General features: G+C 41.2%; 1 protein-coding gene across 3 annotated transcripts in view; it reads right to left on the reverse strand.

The window, feature by feature from the left end:
• pcsk5b (proprotein convertase subtilisin/kexin type 5b) overlaps nucleotides 1-26577 on the reverse strand; it is a 201042-nt gene that overhangs the window by 147539 nt on the left and 26926 nt on the right. For all 3 annotated transcript variants that reach the window (XM_042333710.1, XM_042333712.1, XM_042333715.1), the window contains exons 3-5: nucleotides 11865-11978; nucleotides 10031-10174; nucleotides 7797-7873 (exon numbers count right to left, since the gene is read on the reverse strand). In XM_042333710.1, the coding sequence (XP_042189644.1) occupies nucleotides 7797-7873; nucleotides 10031-10174; nucleotides 11865-11978 (335 nt within the window). The remainder of the gene's footprint in view (nucleotides 1-7796; nucleotides 7874-10030; nucleotides 10175-11864; nucleotides 11979-26577) is intronic.

The raw sequence follows: 26577 nt of genomic DNA on the forward strand, positions 1-26577 counted from the left end.
CAAGAATACAAACAATTGCCATCAATTGTGAACTTGGGGGAATTTACTCTGAACAGCTCATTGATTATAGATTAACAACCTTCACACATGGGAAACACTGAAGTTCCTGACAACAGCATAACTGCTCCAATATCATTACTGTTCAGTGCCAACAACATTAGAGTTAAACACCATTCAAACAACAATCATCTTTCTATTTCCCGGTACATCATTTTGGCTTAGTTGACACCGCGTATCTCTGGGTTAGGTCAACTGTTCAAACTGCACACCAAGGACATACTAAGCTTGTAAACCAGTCTCACACTTCAAGACAGTAGAAAGCTGCATCATTGATGGAGTCATCCTTCAAATAGGAACTTACTGTGGCTGGCTCACATTAACTACCCAGTCTCATGCCTGTCAAAATTTGATTTCACCAAAATAGCTATCCAAATCCCACTTGAATTCAGATGAATTCTCCAGAGAAGCAGTAGAGGCAGAATGACGATCAGCCTCTGCTGCCTTTCTGGAAAGTTCATCTGACATATTCACCACTTAATACATGAATCTGAATTGTCCCTCTTCAAAGCTCAACATTTAATCTCTGCCAGCCAGGTCTATACCTGTTCAGATAGATGCTAAAGATCCCAAGCCACCAGATCAAAGAACAGAGTAATCCCAGTGTCATGGCCCCATCCAAATTCATGAAGTCAGATTGTTAATCATTTCACTATTTTAGGATATTGTTGCACCAGTTTAGAGCTACACAAGTCTATTTGTCTGCAGAACCATTACTAATTTATTTTATTATTGTTAATGTTGAACTTACCTTAAAATCAGAACTAAAATAGTTAAAACTGAGGTCAGGGAGTATTTTGTCCCCCACAGAGGGCTGTAAAAAGGTGAAACACTCTACCCCAGAAGCTGTAGAAGCAGAATCAGGAGGAATGTTTAAAAGAGCGATAGATACTTTGGTTGTAAGGTTACAAATGGGTATGGCAAAGGGTATTAAAAGATTTGTCAAGATCAAATCTGGTGGAACAAGCTCAATAGGCTGAATGGTTTCTTCATGTTTCAGTTTTCCAGATTATTATTGTTATTAAATGTTATGGTAATATTAAATGCAAGTATTTCACATTTCTCGTACACCTAGGAATGAGCGCCAATATAACTTTCTACTGTCCACTATCATTGTTACTTCATGCACTATACACTGACAGTAGGAAAACTAATATTCAAGAAATGTCTATGGCAGTGATGTGGCTTGTTATTTTCTATAGGAAATGTGTTAGATAGTGGTGCTGCAGACAAAAAACACTTTTAAACTTTTTTAATATAACGTCTGTTTTTCTAAATCTGCAAATGTGGCCCACAAAATTGCTGTCCTGCAACTGCTGCAATTGCTCTGCTCCTTCAATAACAAGTACGTACTCAATTCCTTGATTTCAGATTCTAAGAAAAAACAGCAGCAACGACACATGTACTGACAAGCACAAGTTGTATATAAAACGCATAATACTACAGATGAATGGTAATGGACCCAAAACATTAACCCACTTTTCTTTCTCCATAGGTGCTGCCTGACGTGCTGAGTGTTCCCAGTGATCTCTGTTTTTGTACCAAGTCATACAAGCATTTTTAACAGGTTCTCTTTAGCCATTTCACAAAGACAAGACAACTTTGACATTAATTTTAAAGTATACTTCGGATTTTTCTACTGTAATACAGGGATCCTTTTTAAAGGGCAAGATGGCTTTACTTATAATAATAATCCTTGCATTTGATATAGCGCTTTTCATGTCTTCTAGACGTCTCAAAGTGCTTCACAGAACATATTGTAAAGTGAATTGACTGTATATTTGTGGTCGAAACGTGACAGCCAATTGCACACAGCAGTGTCCCACAAACAGTCATGGATTGAATGATTAATCTATTATTAGTTTTTTTGTTGAGGGATTATTATCAGGAATGTGGAGTAAAGGAAACTTGCCCAAGATTTTGCCCTGCCGGGAATTGAAGCCAGGTCTCTCAATTGCGAGATGAGTGCTCTATCCACTGAGTTACAGAACTCCATTTATCATGCAGTTGGGGTGTGAAACATTTACTTACTCCAAAAAAATGCAAATTGTGCATGCCAGTTTGATCAATACGAACATAGCAGCCCATTTCCAGATAGCAATTTTCCACAAACAAACTTGAAGCGATTGGCCAATTATATTTGGGGAATTGTTGGTCAGACAGGACACCTGGAGAAACAGTCTTTTCTTTTTGAATAGTGCCATGGGATCTTTAATAACTAACCTATCATCTCACTCTAAGAATGGGTTATATATAATATATTTTAAAAAATCATGCAGCATTGAGGAAAGGAGCTTGCTTCAGTCTGGATATGAAGTCTCATCCACAATAAGGAAAACATAAAAATAAGTACAGCTCTGCAAATTGTCAAATGGAAACTTGAAAACTAGCATCAACAGTAACGATATCAAACAATCCTTCAAACTACAGGGAGGTGGAAGGGAAATAAAACCCACATTAGGACTTCAACGGATGTGCTAGAGCGGGCAATTAACTTTTAAATGCACTTGCTAACTCCAGGTGAGCACAAGGCCTGATCCAATTAACTTGCATTTCAGAATCCATTGGGATTGCACTAAAATGACATTCCCGCATCAACCATAAAAAGCCACTGAGCAATTCATAGAACTGCTCACCTGGAAGAACATTTTTTAAAAAAATTAAGTCGAATACAGATCACGAATGGTAGTGAGCAAAATATTAGGGATCACTATCAACTGAATTGCAAAACTGAAGTGACAACTTTTTTTATGTATACAATTTATATAAAAGATACTATCCATGCACTGAAAGACAAACTGGCCTATCTATACATCACTGACTCTGAGAAGCCAGTCAGCATTTGTTATATAACTTTATAGAGCTAACTTAATGGTTCAGCAGGTTTATCCATTTTGCAGTTAAGCTATAAAGGCCAAGAATGTCCCAGATTCCACTTTAGGAACAGCACAAACTGCCTCAGTGCCCCAGGGTAGGGGGAGAAAAACAATGGAGGAGAAAAATCAGTCCGAATTCCCGTTTGACTCATTAGTGACCTTTCTACGAACCACTCCCCTCCCCCCAGGCCCATGATTAACAGTCAGTCAAGATTCAATGCAAGTTCGCCTGCTTCCCCTCTCGAGTCAAGAAATGCTGTAGAGGAAATGTAATGAAATGTAATCACGTTCGCAGAGTGAATGTCTACAATTGCCCTGGAGATAAAAATGACTGATGACTAATGTAACCTGGGCTTCCTACAGATCCAATGATTACTTGTAAAAACACTCAGCATGAGAGACCAAATAATGAGTATAGGCAGCGAGCAGGAGAGTGGGGTTATACTAAGGGGCTCATGTGACAAAAACCTCTAGGCTTGATGGACCAAAAGGCCTGCTGCAATATTATGTCAATTCAGCACATAATATTTTTGTTTCAGCAACTACATCACAGCAAAAGGTATAGAGATGAAAAAGTATTGCAATGCTTAGAGCTATTTAAATCTTTACTTTTGTATTTGAATGTTGACTCAAAGTTCCAGCCATCTCCATTGTCAACCACCAGGGCAGGCCCCTAAAAGGTTTATTTACACAATTTTCAGGAGATAAAGCTTTCAGCCTGGCTCAGCTGGAAACATTCTTGCCCCCTAGTCAGAAAATTATAACTTCAAGCTCCGCATTGTGACTTTGAATTCACGCAGTCAAGCTCCCACTGTTGGGAGAGCACTGGACTGTCGCTGGTGCCGTCCTTCTCACAAGACATTAAGCTGAGGTCTTGTCTGCCAATTAAACTCCATGGTACATTTGAAAAGAGAAGGGAGTTTCTCCCATTGTCCCGGCCAGCAATCCCCCAAGTAAAGCTGCTCATTCGCCTCACGGGCATTTGTGGGACACTGCTGTGTGCAAAACTGGCTACCTCATTTGCCAACAAATAAAGTCACTGCACTTTACAGTAAAATCCTGTAAAGTGCTTCAAGATATCCTCCTGATAATGAAAGGCATTAGTTCAATTGCAAGGAATATTATTAATAATATTACTGTTAATAAAGGTAAAAAAAGCAATAAAGTAACTGCACAATGAATTCACAGTGCCCAGAAGATCTGAGTTTTGGCAGTAAAGAATTATAACCCTTAAGATACATCAGCCCAAATAATTCCTTCATAATCTAACCATTTGCTCCAAAGAAACATTAGCATGCAAGTCAGCATTTGCCACCTATTTCTCCAAATTCATTCTCTGTAATAACTAAAGCTCTTTATGGCACTGGCCTAATTTTAAGTACAGTGGGATGTTTTTCAGAACCACATCCACAGCTGAAAGCCACCTTCCCCTGGGTACACAAAAGAGAGAGAGCTCCAGCTCAAGATTGTGTTTGGATTGGTTTGGACACAGAGGTCGGAGACCACATTGAATATTTGGCAAGACTCCCCCCTGGCACAGAAATCAACCATCATGCAACAACTATGACTGTAATGATAGCATGCTTCCCAGACACAATGACCAAACATCCAAAGTCTCAATAACTCCCTAGGAGTTAGAAAACCACATCTAAGTAGTCTACGTTAGCCGTACAGTGTTCAGACTTTACTGCTCTCCCCCATATTGTTACATAGAAACACATAAATTACATAGAAATGCATAAATTACACAGACACGAAAACAGACCTACGCATCCATGCTGACGTTTATACGTCATACAAGCCCCGTTCTTTCCTATTCGCTTCTCCTATACGCCCCTTCCTGGATTATTTTTTTCTTAACTGTGATACGGATCCATGAGCCATTATTCATTGGCAATTTATTTGATAAAGAGCGCCTTGTGGCCATTGAACCGCAAAGGAAGGGAGGGAGGGAAAACAGACATCAACTGATCCATTCCTCACCCTAGCTTCACACACACTTCCAGCTGTAGTGAGCAGGAGTGTGAATCCTGTTGATTAATCTCACTATAACCCAGCGCTTGACACAGATCCCAAGTTCTAACACAGATAAAGAAAGGAAATACTGGGCATGAACCTATGATACAAGTCTGACTTAACCATGCAGGTGGGGGGCCTAGTAAGTGATAAAGTGATTCCAACCGGTGAGAACTTTATTGCAGCAAGTGGTGATTAAACACTTTTCTGGCCACCAGCAGAGTGAACTTTCAGCTCCCCCCACCCCCCCCTCCCACACACACGCACATTGTTGGCCAGTATTGATCTTCTCATGCCAGGAAACCAAAACACTGTTTTTAAATTATTGCCCTAGGTACCAAAGGCCTTGTGGCTGAGACGCCACAAAATACCCCAACTGTTTAAATGGGTGAACTTATTAACAGATCCAACAGCTTGGTGTGTTGCAGGGATAGTTCAGCTTGAAGCAGATTTACAGTTACCATGGAATTACCCTTGTACCAATGCCTTCCGGGAAGGAGAAATTAAATAGTTGAGGAAAAAGTACAATATTCATTTCAGCTCGGATGAAAGAATACCATTGTCATGACTTATAATAAATAATAATCCTTGCATTTGATATAGTGCCTTATCATGTCTTCGAGACATCTCAAAGCGTTTGATAGGATATACTGTAAAGTGAATTGACTACATATATTGTGTAGGCAACATAGTTAAGAGAAGGTGGTGAAGTCTGGGATACGTTTACCGGAAGATATGCAGACGTGTTTAAACTTCTCCTAGCAGGTTTAATAAATAATTTACCTTTTTTAACACTGCAGACATAGGAAAAACATTTTGCAATATAATTTACAGTTGTATCATTGACTCTTGGATTGGAGCGGCAGATTTGCACCAGTGATACCTCACAATATGTAATAATAATAATATAATAATAATAATCCTTGCATTTGATATAGCGCTTTTCACGTCGGGAGGACGTCCCAAAGCGCTTCACAGAACACACTGTAAAGTGAATTGACTGTACATTTGTGGGCGAACGCGGCAGCCAATTGCGCACAGCAATGTCCCACAAACAGTCGTAGATTGAAAATGACCAATTTATTATTGTTTTGTTTTTTGAAGGGATTATTATTATTAGGCGTGTGGAGTAAGGAAACTTGCCCAAGGTTTCGCCCTGTCTGGAATTGAACTCAGGTCTCTCGCTTGCAAAGCGAGTGCTCTAACCACTGAGCTACAGGATTCCACAATATGTATCCAATAATGCCTATGGTGGGCGGGGGGGGGGGGGGGAAGAGAAAGAGAGAGAGAGAGAGAAGACAAAGCAAAGACATCTCCCGTCACTTCTCTCAGCTGATTACACTGTGTTGTCAGCACACTTCTACTGTCCTACTCTGAGGGAGGGAAAATCAGGTCCATTTAAAAAAATAAATCCTCAACCCAAAAATTATTAATTTTCCCCAATATGGAGGTCATTACTTCAGCTGGTGTAATGAACATCAAGATCCGCATGACGAAACTTCAACAGCAAAAAGATCATTACAGCACTTCACCTCAAACAGCTCATATTTTCCACAATTACAGCAAATAATGTCCAAGGTTTTGTTCTTTGCTGTGAAAATGTTTCCAGATAATTCTGAGCACAGCTCAAAGCTTTGCTGAACTTAAAAAAAATTGTGGATGGCAGATCAAAGAAAATTAAATAAAATTGTTCAATCCATGCATCTGTCTATAATATGCAGCCAAAAACGTTCAGTATACAATATACATTTTACAGCGCTTTCACATAAAGTTTAATATTCCTTAGGTCAAAATAATAGGCAATGCTCTAAAGTGCAAATTTAAGACAACACCTCATTTTCAAAATTATCCAACTATTTTGGTAAACTATGGTTTCCTATTAAATTAATTAATACACACAGACATTTATGCAAGGGCATGTAAAGAGTTCCTCAAAAAGGGATGTGAATCATTAATATCAATCTAAGAACAAATTATTATTCCATCTTCAGATCCATATATGGTCCCTGAATAGCTTTGAAATAGGCTTCTCTGGCCCATCTCATTACACTAGAAACCGAAGTTAAACCCACAAGGGTTGGACAATGAGGCAAGTTGAGCGTTTGGTATCCATCTTGCTACCTCTGGAGGGAGGAAATAATAGGAGCTATCCAACCTGTGGCAACAATATTTCCTCATTCACTTAGAATGCATCCCCAGATCTCTCCCCCAACACACACACACACAAAGCTCAGGTGTCCAGTCAGCTGTGTGATGCATTAGGTCCTCCTTATGTGAAAAGTGCTATATAAATGTAAATTGTTGTTGATGCTAGAGTGGAATACAAATTCGCTTGAGAAGCTACTGGAGACGCATACCCATTCTCCATCGCACCTTCACTAGGGCATTTATTATTAAGAGCTGTTTTTAATTCTTGATGTTGCAGTGGAAATCCATTTGTGGCACTTTGCAGTGCTGGAAGTGGTTTTACGTAAAAGAAAATATGCAAATTTATTTCAAAAGTCTTCTGAGCAGCAAGTGAATATAGAACGACTGAACAGATTTGGAGGTTTGGGTGGGGTAGGAATGGGAGAGAGGGAGAGCAGAGAGGAGAAAGTAATGGTCAGGGCACTGGAGGTCTTCAATTTGTGCTAAGACGATTTTAAAATACATTTGGGATAGAGTTCAGTTATTAGACAGCTTGTACAATCGGTTCTACTTTCCGAATTCCATGTAACAGAGACACGCTACGAACAAAATACCAAGAAATTCAGCATCAAGGCCAAATCCAGCTCAATGAGCAATGATGATAAAACCAGCTCCTCTCTTCACTCCCAACCCCCAGAAAGAAGCCAGCTTTTCCCTTACTTGTTCTCATTGCTGGCGTCGTATCGCGGCATGGGATCCCAGTCATTGCCATTGACATCAAAGCTGGCCATTTGATCCTGCAGGAAGAGGAGAAAAGTCACACCACCACATCAATAAATAAAGCCACTGCCCAATTCATACATTCTTAAAATGTTTTCCATAAGCAAATGATTGAACTTGAAGCATGCAATAATGAATGGTACCTTGCGAAATCTTTTTCCCACTCCAAAAAAAACTTTGCACACATTAGTGCCTGTAGAAATTTGGGGGGAGAAATGCCTTGGCCGATATAGATCCGAGATGCTTCACTGGAGCCCATATTCACTTATATCGTAGGTGTTCTGTAGACCGGCACACTGTACACTTCTGGCGTGGTAGACTGTCTGCCTTTCTGCGCAAACAGACAGTGCTCAGAAACTGGCTGTTCAACTGTTCCCACTCTCTGGAGCTGGAGAACAGTCTGGCAACACAGTTTCTTGTGTACTGTTCACACGTGCAGAAAGCTAGCCAGTACGACAGAAGTTTAATTAACATTAGTGGCAATCCGACAATCAGGAGCAGGACCATTTTATGGGGGGCTGACAGTTAATAATGTATGGACCAAAAATAAACATTATAGATGAGGCCATCTGGTATTTCATATGCACAGATACCACTAAAGGGCCGGTCCAACCACTTCTGCTAACACTGCTTCCAATTGCTTTCCTTTTGTTACTGGATCAAAAATAATCTTAAAGCCTTAAAATTTGTTGTAAGAAATACAATCTGTCAAAAGAGGGGGTGCTGACCACTGAGAAAAGAAGACTCAAGATGAGTTTCATCTCATCGATCATGAGGCAAAGATAATAATAATCCTTGCATTTGATCATGTCTTTATCATGTCTTTGAGATGTCTCAAAGGGCTTCACAGAATATACTGTAAAGTGAATTGACTGTATATTTTGTGAGCAAAATGCAGCAGCCAATTGTGCACAGCAGTGTCCCAAAAACAGTCATGGATTGAGTGACTAAATTATTCCTTTTTTTAAAAAAACGGAAGGGATTATTATCCCCGGAAAAGCGATCCGCCAATCGACTAACAACCGGGTTTCTACTTACCGCTAGGTAAACAGAGGTGTGCAGTAAGGAAATTTTCCTAACATTTCCTCTGCCGGGAAATGCTAAAGTGGAAGCTCCGACACTCAAGTGATGCATTTCCAATGGTTGCCACAGTTACGGAGATGGGATGGGGTGAAACAGGGTGTGTGGGCAGTCACAGCGCAGTAACACTACATGCATGTGTAAAGCATACGATGTCAGCAAGCAGTGTAATTGCATCAGAAGGATTATATGAGCAAGCAGTAGAATGGAATTTTAGAAAGTCTCTTCTTCCCTCCTCCCCTATAAAAACAGCGTAAACGCAGTGCAGAGAATCGTCCGGAGACATGATCTCTTATTGAACGCCTGGCTAATTGCATGTAATGGCAGGTGGCTTCAAGACAAAGAACATCCACACAATAGAGTGTGGAACATTCAGAGAATAGCTCAAAGCCGCTGTGATCTATTTCTTCACGCAACTCAGTCCAAGGCTTCCCTGCTTTGGCTAATATTTAGCACTGCATTGTTGGAGGTGCCATCCTTCAGATGAAACATTAAACTATCGTCATGCCTGCCTTTTCAGGTGGTTGTTAAATAACCTGACCCTATTCGAAGAAAGGAATTTCTCCCAGTGTCCTGACCAATCCCCCTCCCCCAATAACATTGGTCATTCGTTATGTGCAAATGGACTTCCATGTACAAATATGTAGTCACTACTCTGAACTGTAATTACTGTGAAGTGCTTCAATGTGTTAAGGCACTTTAGCAAATGCAAGGATTATCATTATACATTTATATAGGATGTGTATGGAAAAAAGTCATACCCGCATGAGGCAAACCCAGCCACAATGTGATTTCTCGTAATCCAGAAATTTATATTTAACCCATGTTATAAATGAAGTCATTAAATAGCCACCAAATGCTTCTGGATTTGTGACATCCTTATGGACCCCTGTTCGTTTACAGGGAAATGATGTCTGTCAGGTCTCACATGAGGTACTGCTATTCTCACAAAGCACAACCTAAACTACCAGTATTATTCACATTAATAGGAGACTTAATTCTTTGATATCACGAAATGTTGGCTGCCTTATAAACGAGGCTGCACTATAATGAAGGGTCTTAGATATACTTATAAATAAAAAGCACAAACGTACATAATTCTGCTGCAAGTCAGGGTGATTCCTCTCAATCCCATCATCCAGAATGGTTACCACAACATTTCGACCAGTGTAGCCTCTGCGCCAAGCTCCTACTATATTCATGTCGGACTGGCAGTGATGAGTGTCGTCGTTGCAGTGCTGGAATGGGAAAAATAGTTGTGAGAAAAGATACAAGTCAGTCATTAGAACCTAACTACATTGCAGCACTGAGGTCTCCTCTCAATTCGAAACAACAACTTTCACTTATATAGCGCCCTCCATGCAGGATAGTGTCTCAGAACGCTTAACAGTGGCAGAGCCCGACTCCGAGCTGAGGGTGGGGTGTTGGGAGGTGGCTGTAAGCATGGTAGTTGGTTTCTACACGTGTCAGATACTCAACTGACACTAAAACAACAAAGAGTTTAGAAATTGCAGCAAACCGATTGTGTGCTTTTTGGGTTAATGTAGCAAGAAAGGGTTGAACTGACCACTCGATTTTCCTACTGGTCCTGACAGGGAGGTTGATCTCTTTTTATAATATAATTGAGAAACCCAGGAAAAGGTCCAAGGCCAATTGTGCAGGAGGCGATCAAGGTTGATAAAATTAACAGACAATGAGATGAAAGTAGTTAGGAGATGTCAAACAGATTTTAAGGTTTGTGATGAGGGGGTAGGAAGAGTCTTCATGGATCAGATAAATTGGAGCAGGAAGAAATGTGATAACAGGCTAGTACATCAATATACAATATTTTAAACATGGAAGGGAACAGGGAGGAAAAACATCAGGGATGCAGTGATTGGAAAGTGCCAATGGTAGGGAAAGGCATGAAACTGACAAACCAAACAAAAGAGAGGGGAACCCATCAACAGAAAGAATAAGCAACCAAGAGTGAGAGACAGAAATGGACACATCACAACAAGCCTAAGATTCTAACCAAAAGAGCCTTCCCAGATAATGAGCTGTAATTAACTAGCATGCGTGTGTAAAGAAAATATCTTCACAAGACAGTAAATGGAGATGCATAGAGTAAAGAAAGCACAAAGCCTTAAAATCCAAGGCAAGGTAAATCCATCAGCATTGTGTAGACAAAGATAGGTTTGCATTTCAGTCGGCAGGATTTTTCACCAAAGGAGATGAGACGTTTAATTCAACAAAGAGCAAAGGATCAAGATCCAAGAATGAAATAATGAAAGCTTTGAGATGAAATGTAAAACTGAGTAAGTTTCTACTGTAGAACTTCTGTAGCCCTTTGCAAATCAAGTAGATGACCACACTGGGCCCAAAACAATTCTGAGCTAGAAACACAAAACCTGTTCTCTCGAGTACAACACCCACCATTCAAGTAGAAAAATGGCTCAACAGATTTCTCGTTTGGTTATTCATGCACCTTTGTCCAGGGGAAAAATAGGATATTTGAGCAGTGGAATTTCTACTAACCGGTCAAAATAGTTATTTATTGCAGCACAGGTGATAGTGAGACCTGTTTGAGAATTACTAGTAGAACTATGGTAACCATTAGTCTATGGGTCACTTACTTATGTAGTCAGGGTGTGAAATGTGGAGAAATTCTACTAGGTTCTAGATTTACTCTATTGAAGTAGCACTTCGGAAATTCATTTTGAAGCCAATTTCCTGCAAGTTATTTTAAGATTATATATTCATTACCACAGGATCTCGAAATCAATCCTGGAGAATAGTGGACCATTTTGATGATTATATTGGCTCTTTAGATAGATACATTATTCTGCGTATTATGGGGCTTATTAAAGGTGAAGATGAAATAAAGAGGGAAGAATTAAAACCAAACCAGGAATCTTGGAGAATTCTAATGTAGTGTCATCTACTTACAATATACCACATGCTTGGCCATTTGGGATCATTGAAGTAAGGATATTGAGCAGCACCAGGCTTAAAATCTCTCTTGATCCTTCTTTTTACCACCTGCTGCTGAATCCATTCTACCTGTGAATGCAAGAAAAAAAAGTTATGAGAAAGCTAATACCAGCAATCACTGGGGACAAAACATACATAATAATCTTAGACAATACTGAATCAGTGAATACTGAAAATTCTCATGCATCAGGCACATCTGGTTCTTGCAAATAAATACCTGTTAAATTCCCAGTGCCATTTCCCACTGCAACTTCTTACAAAGGGATTTGTACCATTGTAGTATTGCATGTCTTTTGATGGAGCATCAAAGGCCATAGATATACTTAGTTCCAAAGATGCTTAAAGAAGATCAGATTACTAATAACTCCTAAGGTAGCCATGGTGTTGAGAAGAGAAAATTCAGCTACAAATCTCATTACATTTTTTAAAAAGCTGGGTATTGCAAATCATTCCTTAGGGTCACCCATGAGAATACTTGCAGTTTTTAAAAACGAATTGAAGATTTTTTCCTCTATCTTAAAAGCAGGAAGGAGAGCAATTGTGCGGCTGGTATGATCAACAGTGTAGACATAACATTTAACAATCTTAAGTCACGAGGAGCCCATCCCCCACCTCCATACCAAACCTTATATAAGTTAGTCTCACATCAGTGATAGGAAAAATTTTAGAATCATTGATTAAGGATGTGGTAGTGTGGTATTTAGGGGAGCACAATATAATTAAGCCAAGTCAACATGGCTTTACAAAAGGGAAGTCATGTTTGACAAATCTCATAGAATTTTTTGAAGATATTTCGAGTAAACTAGATAAGAGTAAATCAGTAGATGTGGTCTATTTGGACTTCCAGAAGGCATTTGATAAGGTGCCGCATAAAAGGTTAGTCCAAAAGATAAGGGCCCATGGAATTGGGGGGAGCATATTAACATGGATTGGGGAATGGTTAATGGGTAGGAAACAAAGAGTAGGGATAAACGGGTCCTTTTCAGATTGGCGGGATGTGACCAGTGGAGTGCCACAAGGATCAGTCCTTGGGCCTCAGCTATTTACCATCTACATCAACGATCTAGATGAGGACATCGAAGCTAATATATCTAAATTCGCGGATGACACAAAGCTAGGAGGAAGTGTCAACACAGAGGACGACATTAAAAAAATGCAGCGAGACATAGATAGGTTAGGTGATTGGGCAGTTAGGTGGTAGATGACGTATAATGTAGGGACGTGCGAAGTCATGTACCTAGGTAGCAAAAACAGTAGAGCGGGTTATTTTTTTTAGAAGGGGAGAGATTGGAATGTGTTAGTGTCCAGAGGGACTTGGGTGTCCTTGTACACCAATCACAGAAAGTTAGTCTGCAGGGGCAGCAGCAATTAGGAAGGCGAACGGTATGTTAGCATTCATTATGAAAGGATTAGAGTATAAGAGTAGGGAAGTCTTGCTGCAACTGTATAGGGCCCTGGTGAGACCACACCTGGAATACTGTGTGCAGTTTTGGTCTCCTCATTTAAGGAAGGATGTACTTGCCTTGGAGGGGGTGCAGTGTAGATTTACTAGGTTTGTACCAGGGATGAAGGGGATGAGTTACGAGGATAGGCTGACCAATTTGGGCCTATATTCTCTAGAATATAGAAGAATTAGAGGGGATCTTATAGAAACCTATAAGATCATCAAAGGGCATGATAGAGTAGATAGTGGGAGATTGTTTCCCCTGGTTGGAGAAACTAAAACCAGGGGTCACAACCTTAAAATCAGAGGCCAGCCCTTTCGCACTGAGTTGAGGAAGAACTTCTTCACTCAAAGGGTGGTGAATGTATGGAACTCACTACCCCAAAGGGCTGTTGACACTCAGTCCTTGAACATATTCAAGACTGAGATAGATATATTTCTTATTGCAAAAGGGATTAAGGGATATGGGGATAAGGCAGGGTCAGGCTATTAGCTGGAGTTAGATTAGAAGATCAGCCATGATTAAATGGCGGGGCAGGCTCGAAGGGCCGAATGGCCTACTCCTGCTCCTATATGTTATGTTATGAACAGGGAAGACAATACAGACTTTTCTATAGAACAGAATATTGGAACTCAGAACCATGTCGACAGTCTTAAAATTACATTCCTACGTTGAATTTCATTTAATAAAAGAAGATCCACCGTCACAGGGAAATACAAAACAATTTACATAGTGCCTTACACATCAATGGAGGGGTAGGAGAGAGAGAACAGAAATCCAAATCATAATCAAGCCTGATCCTGCTGCAGCTACTCACATTTTAGAAAAGAAGCTATTACTATTGTCCATAAGGAACAAGATCCCTGGTCAATTCTCCCCCTCGCTATGGCCACTGAAAACAGTAACAGCAGAGATCAGCAAAGTCAGCACAGACCAACTCAGGATCAAACCTAGGAACAATATGATCTGGGTGACACTTAACCAGATTACAAGATCACAAGGTGCTGCATTGTTGAAGGTGCTGTCCTTCGGATGGGTCATTAAACACCTCTCTATTCAAGTGGTTAAAGCCATAAGAACATCTGCCTGTTCAAAATTAAAGATGTTATGACACTCTTCGAAGAGAGAAGGGAGTTTCTAGCCAGCAATCCTTCAGAATAAAAAAAAATGGTCACTCACTTCCTGGATATTTGTGAGACATTGCTGTACGCAAATTGGCTGCTGCATTTGCCTATAAATACAAATATAGCCAGCTACAGTTTACACAAAAAAACTCTGAAGTGCTTTGAGACGTTAAGCGCTTCGAGACACCGTCTGGTGTGAAGAACGCTATATAAATGCAAGTTGATGATTAAGGTCCTATATCAAATGCAAGGATCACTATTGGAGAAGGAAAAGGACTAGTCACCCTCCTCCCCAAGTATTCCTGCTTAGTCTGAACTTTGACTTGGAGATGAAATGCTTGTGTAATGTCATTGAGTTGTATTTTAAACTAAGATTGACCGGATATAGATCTCCCAGGGGTACTCACACCACTGAGATCCCAATCTCAGAATGAAAATGCCAATAACAGTCCAGGCATCTTGCACAGAGGTTAATGCTCTTCCAACCATTAAAGCTGTGCAATGCGAAAAGCATGCCCTTAAAATGTACTTTTTGTGTTTGGGGACTGGGGAATGGGGAAGAGAAAGAAAGGGCAGGAAATATTTATGAGCAATAGGTTATCCTGTGAAGGGGATTGAGATCTATTCTGCTTGATTATCAACAGAATCCATTATCCTAGTTTGCCCTTTCCGCTCACCACATGATAGATCTGGCTATCACATTACAGTGTAAAGACTAAGGAGAGCAAATAATCATGTGGCTATTGAGTTTCAGTGTACAGATATGATTGCAGCAATGCTTTTGAGTAAGTTCAATTAATTTCAGTAGCAGGGTTAGAGGAAGAGACGGTTTACAAATTACTTTATTACTTCACCCTAACATTGAAGCAAAGACCAAGAATGAGAAAAAAAATCTCTCTATCTACTCTTAAAATTCCTCACAATTATGATTATCAGTTCTCCCTTCAATCTTCTCTGTTCCAATGAAAATGCATCAACGTTATATGAGCTATGAGCAGCGACTAGAAGCTGTAGGCCCTTCCTTTCTCTGTTCATAAGGTCAAATAACTGCTGATACATTACAATAGAAGATCAAGAACCACCATAGTAAGAAGCTTGTTCGGTCCTGTAAAATGTTTGTAGAAACCAACCTTTTAATGACTGAAAAGCACGGGGTGAGGGGAGGGAAACACAGTTCTGGGCGTTGACTGCATCCATCAAAAAAGCTTTCCAGAACACACTCTCGACTAGCTACCCACACACATTAAAAGGCATAATTTCAGCAAGGAAACATTTAAGAGACAGTTCAATCCATTTCCAATTATTTTCAGCAAGTGTCAGCAGATGGGGCTGATTTGTACATATAGCATTCTGTTCATCAAAAGCTACATAAAACAGAACGCCCACAGCCCAGGCTGCTTCACAATCCTTGTTTATGCAAAATACATCAACAGTAGATCAACTACAAAGTGATGAACGAGGCACACAATTCCTGGAAGACTTCTTGAGCAAGCTTTAAGATTTGAAAGGATTTCTTCTCAGAAGAGAATCGGCTTGCTTATGATTTGTTTAGGGTTCAGTGAACAGATTCATCCCCATCATGCCCTAACAGCTCTCTCATGGGGTTTCTTTTAGCAACCATACACACGCTCAGCCATGGCCTTGCTAAAGTGCTCTGAGACGTTATCATATATGAAGATCACAAAACCAATGCAAGCTGTTGCTATGAATGAGGGAAGACTATTGCTGATTAACCTGTTCATGTTTGGGTCAAGTCTTTAAGTCCATATGATAACAACACCCAAAGGAGCAGAGGTTGGACTCCCCGGGACACATATCATGTAAAATGAAAAATTGGACCCCACTGTGTGGAAGCTCAAGTGTTGGTTTCTCCCATTTATTTGAAATAAAAATTCCTTTCAACAAACAAATAATAATTCTAACTGGGTTTGGGAAAGTGGGAGAGGTATTAAAGAGCAATGCAATGCACAGAGACAGAGTGAAGTAAGAACAAACACCAAACATGAAGTGAATGAAGCAGTTTCTTTCTAGCCTCAGCAGGTAGGGAAAAAAAATGAAGGCAGGAAGTTGGAGGTGGATATGAACCTGACCCAATCACAGTTGTAGATCATGAAGCAGATCAATAGTCCACTGAAGAACGCAATGTCACTCTGGCAACAAAAACAAAAAGCTGGGTGGCACAGTGGGTTTATTTGAAATTAAAATTCACTGGCCTTTCACCCCTGGGACCAAACAGATCGGGTTAAAGTCTTTTTCCTGACAGCTGTTAGAATCACAACTGGAATGACCTGCTGTCAGTCGCTTCCATCAATATCCACCCAGGTTCAGTCCTCATCAATGTGGGTAGTGATCAGTGCTGCAGCAGGGAGTGTCCTTCAGTGGTTGAGCCAAAGCAAGCTGCTAAGGCTGTTTGGGCTATACCCAACCTCGGGTGCTTTATACAAATAAGTGATAAGGTGCTTCAGTTTCCAGCACTCGTATCCAATACAATTAGGGATTGTAATCCTGGTGCTTTTTCTGAATTCCAGGATCCCAAGGTGCTAAATCTTTCCTTGTAAAAACACCTGGCAACTCAGGCAAGAGCACCGCACTACACATCAACCTCTTCCTGAGTCAGTCACTGACTCGCTCCCCCCCACCCTCTTCAGCAATACAGCCTGACATCAAGGGACTGAATGAGACAGGGGGGAGGGGGGGTTAGTGATCGTCAGATTTATTGACAAGGAGAGAAAAAGTGGCACACACAAAGAGTGACAGAAAGGTCAGTGACACAAACAGAGAGACACACACATATATAGGATATAATATAAACATAATACAGAGAGAAAGAAAAAGGGAGACATAACACAAAGCCATAACACAGAAGGACTGAAAGAGTTAGTGACACAAACAGAGGGGGTGAGAGAGAGAGAGAGAGAGAGAGAGATAGAGACAGGGACAGATGTACATTCACAGTGAAACTGAACGAGGGTCATTGGTACATATAGGGGCAGAGGGAGAAAGAATGTCAAATACAGAGCATGAAAGAGAGACAGTGACAAACAGGAGAGACCGAAGAAAGCGAGAAAGGAAACACTGACAGCAAAACAGATGGCGAAAGTGCGGTCAAAGAGTAAGTTATTGATGTGGACTTTGAAGGAGGTGAGGGAGGCGACGAGTTTATAGAAAAGTATAGAAAGTTATAAACCAAGAAACTTGGAACATTAGAATAAGGCTAATTCACTGCTCATTTATCTGGGAAATATACATGTTTTTTTCGTGGTGAGAAGCAAATGCAGCCTCGTGACACATAGACAAACTTGATAACTCACCAAGATATTTCAGATTATGGAAGATACAAGTCTCAGGCTCTCAAGCATTCTTCTATGGATTTTTGAGGGCAAACAGAATGGTACAGCCCAGGACAGCCAAACTAGCTTTCAAAGTATTCTAATAGAAAAAAATTGGGCCCCATTTTGTGTAAGCTTAGTGTCTGTTTCCCACATTTATTTGAAACTAGAATTCCCTTCAACAGACAAATAATGACATATACACACACCTTTAATATCAAACTCATTAGAGCAAGCTAACCACAATCACTCAGTTTGGCTGGCAAGCCATCAACCCAATTTTTGGATGCGTTGCAGAATTAACAGAACTCCAAAACACGGAGAACCAAATAGCAGAGAACTGAAAATATTCCTCGTCTTGCCACCTGTAGAGATGCCTTTTGTACCAGGTGTTAGAGGGTGAAAAGGAAAAAAAAATTGCAGTTAGTTCGAGAAATTTAATGCTAGGGTCATGTGTGGATCAAACCAGATTCAGGTTAGTTTCTACAGAAATGTTCTCTTTCTCTACAAGGTCAACTGCACTGCAATGGACCTTTAACCCAATTATCTTGCTTTTCTCAGAAACCCTAGTCTTAGGCAACAATTTCTTATCTTGTAAAGATACCGTAGATTTGGCTGTGTGTGACTTAATGAGTTGGCTTAGGCAAGATCAAGGTGCACAAGACTTTGCTTTCCCCCTCCTCCAACTCAAAGTTACATTCCAGGATTGTGAAAAGCAGGCCACAGTCATATTTGACTGTGGAAAGAAAAGAGCAGTTTACAGTAGTCTGAAAGGGACCACTTCTTTTACTTTGTAAGTCATGTGATTAGATAAATATATTCATCAGTTCAAATCCAGTCTTACATCTTAAGGGAAAGTGTGGTATGGGGGTGGGGGGGTGGGGAGAGAAAGAGTTAAGTAAAAATACTATCTTCACATCAATTGTTCCTAGGAATTATGGTGCTGCAACTTGTTGCCTACATGAAGTCACCTTTACTGTTTGTACAGTAAACTATGGATAATTCAACACTCAGAGGGAAAAAGGCTTAGTGATGAGTCACCAGATATGACGAGTTAGGCATAGATCCTCTGACTACAAGGCGTGCTATGAATACATACTGAATGTATGAACAACAACAATAAAATTACATTTGTAAAGCGCCTTTCACGTCGGGAGGATGTCCTAAGGCACTGGACAGACAGAATTCCGGACGCAAGCTGGGGGCGGGGTGGGGAAGGGTGGAGGGCGGGCGGGAAGCAGGGAGATCAAAAGTATGGTTGAAGAGGAGGACCTTGAGATGAGTCTTGAACGTGGCAAGGGAGGGGGTGAGGCGGAGGAACTGTGGGATGGAGTTCCAGAGGGTGTGGGCAGAATGGCGGAATAGCCTGCCAATAATGGGGCGAGCAAGGCAGGGAACATGAAGCAGGCCGGAGCCCGCTGAGCAGAGAGAGTGACCAGGATAGTAGGGGGTTAGGAGGTCACAGAGGTAGGGGGGAGCAAGACTGTGGAGGGCTTTGAAGGTGAGGACCAGGATCTTGAACTGTATCCTCCGTGTGATGGGAAGCCAGTAGAGTTGGGCAAGGATGGGGATGATAGGGCCGTGGAACCTAGTGCAGGAGAGGACACGGGCTGCAGAGTTCTGGATGATCTGCAGCCTATGGGGGAAGGAGTGGGGAGGCCGACAAGCAATCAGTCAAACACACACTGCACTTGTGCAGAGCACGCAGCTATCACTGTGACGGACCAACCCTGGTCCCCACGACTATCAGTTTATTTGTTAAAACTTCTTTAAGTATAAATTGATTTATTAAAACTTATGCTATCAGGCCTCTCAATCTAGCACCTGCTCGCTCCCAGAGACACTTCATCCAAACTTCAACACCCAACCTCCACCAAGTCACAGGATAGGGCAGGACACCACTGCAATGCAAGGTGCCATTCATACTACAACTATAATTTGTATTTATATGGCGCCCTTCATGCAGGATAGTGTCTTGGAGAGCTTAACAATGGCAGACCCTGACACAGAGCCGGGGGAGGGAGGAGGTGACCGTAAGCCTGGTTGAAGAGGAAGATCTTCCATAGTGATCTGAAAAGGGGAGCAAGTTGGAGGAAGAGAGTTCCAAAGATTCAGGCCTTAGGGGTTGAAAGCATAGTGGTCAATAGTGTAGCAGATGGAATGCCGCAAGCGAAGGCCAGAGCCATCTGAACAAAGCCAGTGGATTGGAGAGTGAGCATGTTGGAGCGGTAGGAAGGTGCCAGTGTGTGAAGGGATTTGTAGACAAGCGTGAGGATCTTGAAGTTGATCCTTTCTGGAATACGGAGCCAGCGGAGCCTGGAAAGGACTGGTGTGATGGATGTACGAGTTTACAGCAGAGTGATGGAAGTTTGGATTATTTGGATTTTGTGGATAGTGGAGCAGGGTATACCGGTGAGGATGGCGTTGGGAAAAATCGAGGCAGGAGGTAACAGTGAGTTCTGAGCTACAGGACGAGTTATCCAATCAATTTTACATTGCAAGTATCTTAGATGAATTTCTAGAATGAGACAAATTAAGTGTAAAGTGATGGCCCTTATTAATATTTTGCATGGGAAGCAGTTGGGATATTGATAGCACAACAACTTAAGTAATAGTGACGAGTTAAGCCAGGGTTAAGTTGTCTGGAGTTTACTGTATTTCAAAAGTAAACAGAAAACTATATTCTGGGTCTTGTGTTTTTCTCCCCTAAAAGATTTGTAAATAGCAAGTCCTGCAGAGGTACCTGGAGGATTTGCCTCAGGTGGTCTGTCTGAAACTCTCCTTAGAAACCAAACTCAGTTTCAACTTCCACGAAGCTGGCCTGCAGCCAAAGGAGTTCCTGGTACCTGGCATGCGATCATTGACCAAAAAGAGGGCCAACCTGGGGGATCTGACGTTTACAATTCCTCTGGCGAATATCATAAATTAGAACAGGCTGCTTATTTGTGGTTTTGGTAGCCGAATGTCTGACGCATATGGAAACCCATTGTCATGCTTAAGAATATCCAAATGAAATGGGAGTTGCAAATTTCTAAGTGTGGAAATTGCCTTACATCTGGAATGAAATGTACACTCTCTCCCTGAAGGGACACATCGTGCTTACCCAATTCCAGAAGTTACAAAGCCGTACTCACCAGATTTCCCATATCTGCCTTCCACAATCTACAGAACATCCACAACTCTGCAACTGGTTCCATGCTAGGCTCTGGAAGCCCATCATTCACCCATCCTCACTGGTCCCCACTGGCTCCACATTCCCTAGTCAATCAACTTCAAGATCCTCATACTCACACAATTCACTCCACAGCCAATGTCCCACTTTCCTCTGTGACTACTACTCCAGCCACTCCATCTGCTCAAATACCTGCTTGCTTCATGTTCCCACCCAATCCTCCAAAGGCAGTGGATAAACCATTCTCCGCCCACACCCCCTCAACTCTCACAAACTAGATTGTGCAGAACCTCTATTCCTTGGCCCCACCCCTCTCTGCCTTCAAAGCCAGCCTCAAAATCTCTCTTTGGCCACCTTTCCCCTCCTCAGCCCCCACCCCTCCCATGTACCCACTCAGGTTCCCAGTCAGCTATGTGAACTGCTCAGAGACAACCACCTGATGTGAATAGCGCTATAAAATTGTAAATTGGTGCTGTATTAGGTGCAGATTGGTGAGAGCCAAAGCCTAGAGACCCTAGAATGTACTTTAGAGCCCTGCTGGAGACATTTCCTAGCAATTTTATATTAAAAATGCTTCCCACATACTTCAGCTCTCCACTTATTAATTGGGAAGCCCAAATGGAACAACTGTCCAATCTATCAGATTATGCTCATTAAGCAGAGCCCATTAGTACCACTTAAACACACTGGAAATCAATTGGCACCTGACAACACATTAACTAGATCCATTTACAGCATCTATCCTGCAAGGACACAATCGTAACCAGTGCACAAGAACAATGCTGTATTGTCGGCAAGCAGTCGCCTTCAGATGACAGCCTTGGAACACAGTGTGAAAAGTTACTGGAAAGGAGAATGGGTTGTTCTAACAGTCTTAACCCTTGAAAAAGGGGCAGAACTATTTAGCCAACAGGTTCCTGTTTTCAAATAACAACAACAAGGATTTATATAGCGCCCTCCACGCCGGACGGCGTCTCAGAGCGCTTTACAGTAACGGATCTCGGGACCGAGCCAGGGGGAGGAGGAGGAAGGTGACCAAAGGCGCGGTTGAAGAGAAAGGTCTTCAGCAGAGACCTGAAAATGGGAAGAGAGGGAGCGAGACGAAGGGAGTGAGGAAGGCAGTTCCAGAGCCTCGGGGTATAGTGGCTGAAGGCACAGCCGCCGAGGGTGGAGCGGAGGACTCGGGGGACGAGGAGGCCAGACCCGGAGGAATGGAGGCAACGGATACTGTTTTGAGGAGAGAGATCAGAAAGGTAGAGGGATGCAGAGGAATGCAGGGACTTGAATCAAAGGGTGAGGATCTTGAAATCGATCCTCTCTGGGACAGGCAGCCAGTGCAGTCTGGCGAGGACTGGGGTGATCAGGGAGCGGAGTTTCGTATGGGTGAGAATGCGGGCGCAGAGTTTTGAATGATTTGGATTTTATGGATGGTAGCGGATGGGAGACCGGCAAGGAGGGTGTTAAGAGTAGTCCAGCCGAATACACAAGGGAGAAGAGAAGCAGAGGTGCATTAAAGAAGCAGTGAAAACAGCAGCAATCCTTAATGCACAAGAGGAAATATCCTTTCAAAGCAACACAGGGAACAATGCTTCTGGACTCTTCTTGAACAATTTTACATATATATTATATATAAAATTTATACACACACACACAACACCTTTCATATTGGGCGAGCTTTCAAAATGCTTCGTAGAACTGACCAGGGGCCCGAGCTAGGGTGGGGGAGAAAAAGATGATCAAGAGCATGTTCGAAAAGGTCTTAACATGGGTTTAATTATTCAATTGAAAAAATACAAATGTTTCTCATTTGGACAGGATAGTATAACATCAACATAAAATATACATTAAAAAATTGATTTCATGAAGGTGAAGCTCCAAGATTTTAATATCGTAACGATTGAAAGGAACAAAAATAAAATAAGTCGAGCACTGTAGTTGTAAGGCAATGCCGAGCTTGTATGGGAGAAGAAAGCAGTTTCCGGCTCAACAATGTTTCAGAAAACAATGTTAAGAACAGAAGATAATGAAAGACTTTAGATGTTAACAGTGAGGATGTAGAGAGATGAGATAGCATGTGCAGTCACCTGATTGATGTGCACAAGGAATGTTTGGAGGAACAGCATCTATAATTAGTGATCACTTTTCATGACAGTAGAATAAATATGAACAAGCTTCCAAGAGATTAGTGAAGATGGGCTGAGTGCCAATGGATAAAGAGACAAAAATAGGCTGGAGATCAAATGGTGGGTTATCACGTGGACCAGAAACCTTATTTAGGTTCAGAAGATCCAGCAGGTATGGCAAAAAGAAACCTGACATCACAACAAAATAAGGAATGAAGGGTTCTGAGGAAAGAATCATACTTGGAATCATAAAAATTTACAGCACAGAAGGCCATTTGGCCCACCGTGGTCCAAGTGTACAAATCAGTGCCACTAAGAAATCGATCCCAGCTCAAAGGCTGGGTTCGATCCCTTACACTGACAAGTTTATTTGCTAATTGACCTGTTCTCAATGTATCAAGTTGGTATGAAGCTCTTCCAGAGATCCAGCATAGAAATAACAGGCAAATGGCCTTCATGGTGAAACATTCTAACCAATGCTTCCTTGGTTCGGTGGGATCCCAATTGAAGCTTTCAGTAAAATTAGATATATTGTATGATGATATTGAAGCTTAAGGAAGAAAGCAGCTAAAGGTTTGTAACAAATGGGAATTTACGGGCTGTGTTGTCATAAGTCACCTACAAAAAAGTCACTGCACTTCACAGTAAAAATACTATGAAGTATTTGAGATACTGTACTATCGATGGTCAAGCCTTCGACCTCTCTGCCCCCACCCTTTGGAGCTACGTCCCAGCCCCTTCGCCGCTCTCCCTCCCTTGCTTCCTTCAAGGCACAGCTTGGATCCCTCCTCTTCGACCGCGCCTTCAGCCACCCACCTCGTCTCCCTGAATACAACCTCCCCTGCTTGGTCCAAAACACTGACTGTCCTCCCGACATGAAAGGCGCTATACAAATGTAATTTTCTATTTTATCAAATGCAAGAATCATTTTTTTAAATAAAAGATTTGTTAAAGAATGTAATGCAACTGCATTGTCCAGTTGGTCAATAGAAACAATGTTTCATATTTACATATTTGTAGTCTATTGAAGCAAACAGTTTACTGTACAAAAATAACCACAACTTCCTCAGTTTAAAAAAACACAGCTATCTGAACTTTAGCAACAGTAAAACAATAGATTCATACCAGATTAAATGTTCGGGTTTACTTTGCTCAGTGGTTAGCATTGGAGTCGACCAGGAGATCCCTGGTCACTAGCTGCAGACCAACCTAAACGGCTACAAGACAGCAGAGGCCAAGTGGGTACTGATGCGTCAAGGGTGGAGAAACGAGATATTTCACGATCAGCACAAAATCGAGAGGTGGACGAAAGTCAAGAAACTAAATGGTGTAAAATGACCTTAGTCACAGAAGAATTTCACCTATTCATTTTAGCTACCATGCATCATAAAACAATGCATAACAAATCCATAGGCTGAAATAATTTTTTAATCAATTCTTTACATAAAGTAGGTGGACCCAGTCTAACGTTTTTTTTCTAAATGATTGCTTCCAATACCCTTAATTTGTACCTCAATATTTTCTTAAATAAATGCTCTTACTAAACCAACTCATCAAACAAGCAATATGTACCCAAAACACAGCACAGCATCACACATGGATATACACTGCAAGGCCCTGGTACTTCAATTGGATGATACTTGGAAGTAATCCCAGATTGTTACTGCAAAGTAAAATGGGCAGCAAAAACCCAAAGACAAAGTGAAATCTGGATCAAATTTCCACTAATTTTCTCACTTTTAGTCCATGATTGAATTGCAGATAACACATTGACAAAGATGCTGCATAGTACAATGGCAAGATAGTGATGCTGAAATACAGTGTTCACAACATGATTTGTAAACACTGAATTATGCTACTTGTTGCAAGAGTCACAAGAACACTACTTGTTTCTTTCAGGATACGTTGCAGTGGTGTTCCCATAAGTCATCAGTTCTAAATAGGATTAAAGCTTTTTACATGTCTATGACCCCAGTAAATTTTCTTAATTTAAAATCATTTTTACTTTGAATGATAAATGTTTGGAGCATTATGAAGATGTGTAGTGGCCAAAACATTAGGATGAATCAAACCTTGAATAGGTGCTGTTAGTTGAGATTTTATGTTTGTATTCCAATAAATCTCAGGAATTCCCATATAATAATAATCCTTGCATTTGATGTAACGATTTTCACCTCTTCTAGATGTCTCAAAGTGTTTCACAGAATATACCATAAAGTGAATTGACTGTATATTCGTGGGCGAAATGTGGGAGCCAATTGCGCACAGCAGTGTCCCACAAACAACTGTAGATTGAGTGACCAAATTATTATTTTGGGAGGGGGGGGGGGTGGTTGGGGATTATTATCCCCAGAAAAGCGATCCACCAATCGATTAACAACTGGATTCCTACTTAATACTAGGTAAACAGAAACATGTGGAGTAAGGAAACTTGCCCAACATTTCGCCCTGCTGAGGTGAGATGCATGGAATTCAGTCTGGTTTGATTACTCTTAAACATAGTGATGGTTTCCACACAAGTCAGTCATCCAACTGACCAAAAGAGAATTTATGTATTATAGAGATCCATTACTCTGGGGTGTATGGTCTTCCCTAACCATTAACTTTTTTTTAAAAAAAGCATTCATGGTGTTAACCCAGTATGCCTTCCATCAGCTCAGGCACACTTAATCTTCAAATCTGAATCACACAGACAGGACCTGTGGCTATAAGTGTGCTGCCAGTGATGTTCATTATTAGGTCAATGGTTTCTGGAGTGTTCAATCACTTCATGTCAGACTGACACAAGCATCACAAGCTCACGATGAGAATGCAGCTTTGTGACGATCTTGCTCCTGTCACTACAATAAAGAGAGATATTGAACCAATAGAACTGTGGTTCGAGAGAAATAGTTGTAGAAGGGTTAAAGCGAAGGTTAGAAGATTAGTGCAGAGAACTATTGGATACGTTACCACCAGTAGTTATTGGAGCCGAAGCCTGATAAACAGTTAAAAAGGAACAATATAAAAAGTTCCAGAAAATATGAAAAATTTGGACTTGAACAGCTGCCTTCAGTGGAGAAGTTTGCATAGGTTCAATTACTTCCTTCCATGTTGTAATTTGTAAGATTCGATGAGCCATCCGATGAAGCCATCACCTGAGTTGATTAAAGACTCAAGCATTCAAGGCAGTATGGCTACGAAGTGAAATGTTAGAAGGCAAATTGACTGCAACGACACAGGAGTGGCAGAGAAACTCGATGACACCTGCGGCAAGTTTAAATTACAATAGGATGAGCAGAAGAACATGCAAGTGATTTTAGCTCATCTTTCATCGTCTCAGCTTTTTGGGCCTCTGGATTATCAGCTGGGAATTTGAGAATGCAGTTTTTTTAAGTATACAAAAATTCCAAACAAAACATGTTTTTGTATTGTTCAAGCAGAGATGATCTTGGGGAGCTAATTGTCCCCTCACCTGATATTCAAAGAAGTGTGT

Source organism: Callorhinchus milii, unplaced genomic scaffold, assembly GCF_018977255.1.
Source record: "Callorhinchus milii isolate IMCB2004 unplaced genomic scaffold, IMCB_Cmil_1.0 Scaffold1, whole genome shotgun sequence".
Classification (NCBI taxonomy): domain Eukaryota; kingdom Metazoa; phylum Chordata; class Chondrichthyes; order Chimaeriformes; family Callorhinchidae; genus Callorhinchus; species Callorhinchus milii.